This window comes from the organism of the source record quoted next, unplaced genomic scaffold, assembly GCF_019419815.1.
Source record: "Pyrus x bretschneideri cultivar Hongxiangsu unplaced genomic scaffold, Pyrus_bretschneideri_v1 Contig6, whole genome shotgun sequence".
NCBI lineage: Eukaryota > Viridiplantae > Streptophyta > Magnoliopsida > Rosales > Rosaceae > Pyrus > Pyrus x bretschneideri.
Window position 1 is genome coordinate 11,434,802 of NW_025999798.1, and position 6,645 is coordinate 11,441,446.

The 6,645-nt window shown below is 38.8% G+C and overlaps 1 protein-coding gene and 1 long non-coding RNA gene across 2 annotated transcripts; one reads left to right on the top strand and one right to left on the bottom strand.

The window, feature by feature from the left end:
* Window positions 1-268: 268 nt before the first annotated feature.
* Window positions 269-3,648, bottom strand: LOC103929764 (2-methyl-6-phytyl-1,4-hydroquinone methyltransferase, chloroplastic). The gene is made up of 3 exons (XM_009338996.3): window positions 2,707-3,648; window positions 2,060-2,366; window positions 269-699 (listed from the first exon to the last, which is right to left on the bottom strand). The coding sequence occupies exons 1-3, from the start codon at window positions 3,279-3,281 to the stop codon at window positions 544-546; spliced, it is 1,038 nt and encodes a 345-aa protein (XP_009337271.2). The 5' UTR covers window positions 3,282-3,648; the 3' UTR covers window positions 269-543.
* Window positions 3,649-5,033: 1,385 nt separating this feature from the next.
* Window positions 5,034-5,428, top strand: LOC125471318. Its single transcript, XR_007253567.1, has 2 exons — window positions 5,034-5,241; window positions 5,397-5,428. It is a non-coding gene; the product is annotated as an uncharacterized LOC125471318 (long non-coding RNA).
* The last annotated feature ends 1,217 nt before the right edge of the window (window positions 5,429-6,645 follow it).

Here is a 6,645-nt window from a genome sequence, read left to right on the forward strand (position 1 = left end):
AGGCTTGAATGTGGAAGGCATAATGACATCTGGGAATTTAGTCTTGAAAACTGAATGCTCCTCCCAAGCAGCTGTAGCATCATCCCTTGAGTGAAGTTGCCATTGAAATTTGGTCTTAAAATTTGGGATTGAATATTTCTTTGTTAGTTTAAAATTTGGGGTTGAATGTTTCTTTGTTTGTTTTTCTATAGTATTCTTCGAGAAGCCAAAATTTGATTACCTCAAAACCCAACTTCCATAGACTTACACTTCAAGTTTGTTCATCATCTTCCGGCTAAAAGCATTGACACCTTCCAACATTTTAAAACGAAATATTATGACATAAAAGCAACACGAAATTACGGATCAACTAAGTCACATGTTCAACACAGTTCCAAAAAACTTATGCGGTAAAGGTGCGTCCCCCGCAGCACAAATTCACAGACGTGCGTTTGTCAAATGAAAGAGATTATCTTAACCGGCTAGCTTCACCCAAGAAAGGGAAAAGAAGGGATCAAACCGTAGGAAATGCTGATAATCCCTTCACATTTTGTAACTCCTGTTTCAGATAGGCTGGCCCTTTGGAACAATTTGATCTTTAATCCACATGTAAATTGGAACCAGCACATAGTAAGCTCCTGCAGTTGCACCGAGAATGAACCGAAAAAGAAACACCAATGGATTCACAGGCTTCCTGACATCCTCCACCTTTGGACCAAGCTGCACCAAAGCAAGCATCAAATAAATACGAGAAGTAAATCTATCAAAGCAAAAATAAGCCTCCCACGTAAACCTACTGCATTTTCTGCTCAATTTTCAATAGATATCATCTAGGTACACAAGTAAATCCTCAATAGCGTAGATGAGCATCTTCTGATTAAATGGTCCTCGCCTATAACGACTCACAAACTTAAGTGTCCCCAAATTTGCTTTTGAACTAAAACTACTATATACCAAATCTTCATGTAGACCCTCATATGTATTCAAATTGTCCAAATCCAAAATCTTATTAGATAGCATTAATTAGTATTGCTTCCTCCTGTTTTCTGCTTTTGCTTCTAAAATGAACCACAGCCAGCGTTGTCGCCAACACCACCACTACTACTAATACCTTTACCACAACCACTAGAACACCATCACCAACATCACCCTTTCCGCTAATTCAAGCACCGTCATGGCTGCCCAGAGTCACACCTGCCATTACAATTTCCACCAGCATCACCATTTATGTCACAACCACCACCACTGTTATGCACCGTCACTAGTAGCTAGTACAAGAACTGACCACCATAACCTCTCCCAGCACACAACAATTTATATACTTGTGTTTAACTTGCATATTTCACTGTTTCTAGTAGAATTTTGAAACAATCATGAAGAAATAAGAGAATATAAAAACTCCAATGAAATTCTTGCAACCACCTCCACCGCCATGACCAAATCATTTCTTGTACCACAACGAATCACTACAGTCGTGTTTAATTTCCAAACACATCTAGTTTCCGAAAGAATTTGTAAACAAATATTAAAACAAAAACGTATACGCAGTTTTAAGAAAACAATAACATGGAAAGGTAAATGTATCCAAAAACATGGCATCAGGAAGAAGAGAAATCCTCGTAAAAATAAAGATTGAAAAATAACATGTATCAGGGTGTTCGTTAATATGCAGAAACCATGCCATATCACCTTCTCTGGAACAAACTTCATTCTTAAGTTGCCAGCTCAAAAGTAGAATAACGATGCCTCTAGACAAAATATTTCAAAAGTGTAGCAACAAGCAAGTCTCTAATTTGAATTGGAAGAATTATTTATTGGACTACATGCCATTTGATATGACAAAAAAATCAAGCAGAATTTTCTGTCTTCTGCTAGTTGATGAGCTATTTTATAGTTAGCGATGATTTCTTAGATAAAATAAATTCTTTACACAACCCCAAATTGTTATTGCAAGATATTGCTATAGACATGTGAGAGTCCAGACATTAATCAACCAACAAGAGTTTCATTCACTATAAAAAGAGACTCCAACATAAGCCCCAGAACATAGAAATCAATTACAGATAAAGAAATATATTACCTGGAGAGGGGAGTCCCCGGATACGGGCTTAACACCTGTCACAGAGCAACCCATAATCAAGCCATGGCGGCGGACACCACGGTACCATTTTGGACCAATTCTTTTCAGTTGAACATCTTTGAAACCAGCATTTTTGAACCACTCAATGTACTCTTCCTCCTTTGGGAAGAGCATCCACACATCTGCAAAGAAACGAGACAGCCAAAAGGTTGGGTGCACAGGGCCTATAAGGCAAGCCCTTCCTCCTATTTTTAGTACCCTATATGCTTCCTTGATTCCACGCTGTGGGTCTGGCCAGTACTCAATACTGAGAAACAAAATATTGAAATTGCATAAGACAAGATAAATACTAATGCTTTCGTTAATTAAGATCAACCACAAAACCAGCATATAACTTCTTCTCATTCACCTCAACGAAATTTGAATTAAGCGATAATAACCTGAGCTAAATTTAGGATAAGATCAAAGTTCCAATGACAAAACTCGTTCTTTATGATACATTTCTACACCTGAACTTCAAATAAATAACCCCACTGCTCAAAACCCCACCTGACATTCCTTAAATACAAACACATTACACTTTGAAATTCCTTTAATTGCAAACTCATTACACTGATTACAGGAAGCAAAACAAGCAGAAATTGTACCTTCCAGCAGAGACATATCGATCCGCGTAATCAGTTGGGAACGGCAGATCCTCGGCATCCCCTTCAATTATCTTGCATTCTTTCAAGGGCTCCTTCTCCTTAGCCTTGGCAAGTTGGTGCGGCGATTGGTCAAGAATGGTCACATTCTTGGCATCCACATGCTTAACAACGCCAAGAGTCGTAAACCCAGTTCCACCTCCAACATCCACCACCACCATATTCCTATCGTAAAGTTCAGCGGGCTCGAGCGCATCATCCCGCATATCCTCAGTCCAATGCCCAGGGTTTATAACATGATCATACACTACAGACAAAAACCTATAGAACCAGAAAGCTTCCTGCTTGTGCTGTATGAACCTAGGCTGGGAAGCAGGCCTTGAGGATGATACACTGCATATGGGTCCCACTAAAGTTCTGGTCTTTTGACTCCTACCGCCATAGCTCACTAAACCCTTCTGGGAAAAACCCCCATAAGGGTAATTTTTCCCACCAGAACCTAACCCACTTGGTGCTACTGCTATTATTCCATTGACAAATTTGAGATTCTGAGCTCCGTAAAGCATCGAAATCGCCATGATACGGTAAAAGAAGGAAAACCCACAAATTTAAACAGGTAAATTTACACTTTTTCTCACTGATTACTGGAAACTAAGGTGAAAAATGGCAGTGAGGATTGAGATTTACAGTGAAATGGGAACGCAAGCAGCAAACACAGTCGACTCCTGGTAATTGGAATAGTGGGAATTCATATATGCGAAAATTGAGAAAGGAAAGGATTGGAAAATCGGAAGGGCTTACCGACACACGTATGTGTGTTGTGCGGAGATGAAGATTACAGGCAGACAGTGTGTTAGGATGCCAGATGGCATCATCTGTGATTAACAATTGTACGGTAGAATTTATTAGGTTGAGCAATTCGGTAAAGATTGTAAGGAGTTGGAGGTCGGCATTAATAGAGGCTTGTAAATAAAGAAAAGCAGTTAATGAAAAGTCTATTATTTTGGTATCTCTCTCGGTACAATCGTAGAAGACGTAGAGTAGGTTCAATCATCGGTATCGGAGCTTAAGTTTGCAAGAGGGGACGACCTGGAAAGGGCTATCTTAACGGGACGATCAAAGGATGCGCCGCCGTTAAGAGGGAAAGCCACCAAAGCAAGGGCCTCCGTGAGCGTCGACTTTCGAAGAGTGATGTAATGTTATGATCCCGTAGTCGATATCGACTACACTTATAGGAGTGTAGGGATTCTTAAGTCATTAGGATCCTCCCACTGGATTAATCTTTTGTGTTAGACTCTTCTGCTTGAGTACCTAACAGAGTGTACTTGTGTCAGTGTGTGACTCTCGGTTGAATGAGCACCACACGTTGCGGCAGTACTGGTGGTGCCTATCCCTATCAAGTAAAACGGCCAAAACGGCGACGTATTATTCTCTTTTGGCGTATTATGACACGAAGCATTTTGTGCCTCGTAGACGAGACAAGGGGTGGCGGTTGCGAGTCTTGTGACATTTTCATAGGGACAAATCATGACAAGTGAAATTTATCCATTTAACTTTTGATAATGGTTAGATAGTGACATATTTGACTTCCGAAAGGTGTAAAAACAGTAACGTGTATATCTGATGAGTTAATTTAAAAGTAAATTGTAGTAATTGTTTTTTAATTTTAATCAAATTTAAGTAATGATCTTTCAACTGAAAATCCATTACCATTAGTCTCTTAACTCATCAAAAGATGTAGTTATGATCATTTTTTTCAACTTTGTCAAAACAAGTTATGTTGGAAGGACCATTACTACAATTGGATTAAGGTTGAGGGACTATTTCTTTAGTTAGATTAAAGTTGAGAGACCAATAGTAATGAATTTTTAGTTGAGGGACCATAGCTACACGTTTTGATGAGTTGATGAACCAATAGTAATAGATATCTAATTGAAGGATCACTGCTCCAATTGAGTTAAAATTGAGGAACCATTGCTTCAATAAGACAAACTTTAATTGTACAATGACTCCTCAACTTTGGTTTGGGATCAGGATCCTCGCCGGATCCATTCCCTAGGGATCCTAGGAATCATGCAATCGTGTCCGTTCACCGTATATCGCACGATTAGAAATCATTTAAAATTTAAAATTCAAATATAAATAGTACCTAGCGAAAACTGACTGCACAATATACGATAAACGGACATGATTACATGATCCCTAAGATCTCTAGGAAATGAATTCGGCGAGGATCCTGATCCTCAACTTTGGCCTTTGTAAGCAGTCACTAATTAAACGGATGGTTTCAGTAAAATGACTAATTTGGCCTTATTGGAAACGTGTTGGTCATCTGTTATTCCATTCTTCAGCTATCGTTGGCTCCTTTTGACAGCGAGAACCGTCGACCGCTCCTTCACCGCTGCTGCGTTTACCCTCTATCTTCCTTCCTCATACTCAATCCACTACTGCTTTAATTCATATGTTGTTCTGTCAACCAAAAAGCCAGAGCCCTGTTTCTCCAACTCTCTCCTACAGCAGAACCACCGCCACCATCAGGTGCGGCAGCTCTTTTCCTTTCCCCGTTCCTACTCCTCCACTATCCTCTGTCTTTATTCTTCTTGTTTCTTCTCTTTAATTTGTATTACTTTTTTCTATCAAGCTTTTGAAAATATTTTGGCTTAGAATTTTGTTTTGTGTGATTGTACTTGCAGAGCAAGGAGAACGTTACCCCCAATGATTACTTTAAAAAAAAAAAAAAAAAAAAAAAAAAAAGAAAAGAAGAGCAATTTGGTTCTGCCTCAAACCTACAACGAGTAAGATGAGTAAGTTCCTCTGAACTGTGATTTTTAGGGTTTCGAAAAAGGTTATCGGCTAGAAATAGTTTGAGATTTTGGGAGTTAATGTTTTGAGAAATAGCTCTGAATTTTTGGTTTTATTTTTGCTGATTTTCGAAGTGGTTGTGGAAACCGGTTCTTTTGAACCAGTTTAATCGGTTTTAGTGATTGCAAGTGGAGTGGGTTTTTGAATTTGTTTAGCCTATCTCAAAAGGTCAAGATTATATTTCCCTTCATTTTCTAAGTAACCAAACAGAAAATTAGCTCTCTCTCCTTTGTTATGTTTAACTTTACCAATTGATATTTTAAAATTTTCTTAAGTTACTTCAACTATTAAGTTTGAAATAATTGAATACTTGAAAATTGGGTTTTGTTTGATTGTTTGTGCCAATTGAGCTAATCTTTTGTTGTGCAGCAACAAGGAGAAATGAGTCTGCCGGAGGACTTTGAAGGATGATTGTTGTTGTTGCTGCTATGGATATGCCGGCGGAGCCTTTTGGAGGGAGAGTTTAAACTGGAGCTGTGCCCAAGGTGACCCTGATCCTTTTCCAAATTCTCACATTTGTGGTTGTTATTGAATGGTATGCATATGGAAGAAATATGGGAACCATTGAAATGTTGAATACTTTGATTTTGTGCATTTTTTCAAGGAATGGGAGAACCTTTGAATAAGTATGCTTCCTTAATTGAAGCAATTCATGTCAGTTGTGCATCTAATCTTATGTAGATCGGCATTATTCATGCTATCAAAAAGCTCGATAGTGATCTTCTAGCTATGGATTAGCGGTTTCACTTCATGCATCCGTCCAAGAAATCTGTTGTCGGATAATGCCTGCAGCTCGGGCTTTTCCTTTAGTAAAGCTTATGGATACATGGCAAGACTACCAAGAGGCTTTTCTGACCGGAAAGAAAGGCTAAAATCCATTATGATATATTGTAAACAAGGTTAGAAAACATATAAATTTAGTTTGAAGTAGCAATGTGGAATAACCTGCCACATAGATTCCGTCCAATATTCACGCCAAACATTTCCAGTTGCATCACGTCCCATTTTTTCTGAACCAAGCTCCTTGTGGCCAAACTCATCTGCAGCCTCCCAGTACTTATCTTGCCACCCAGTAACTTG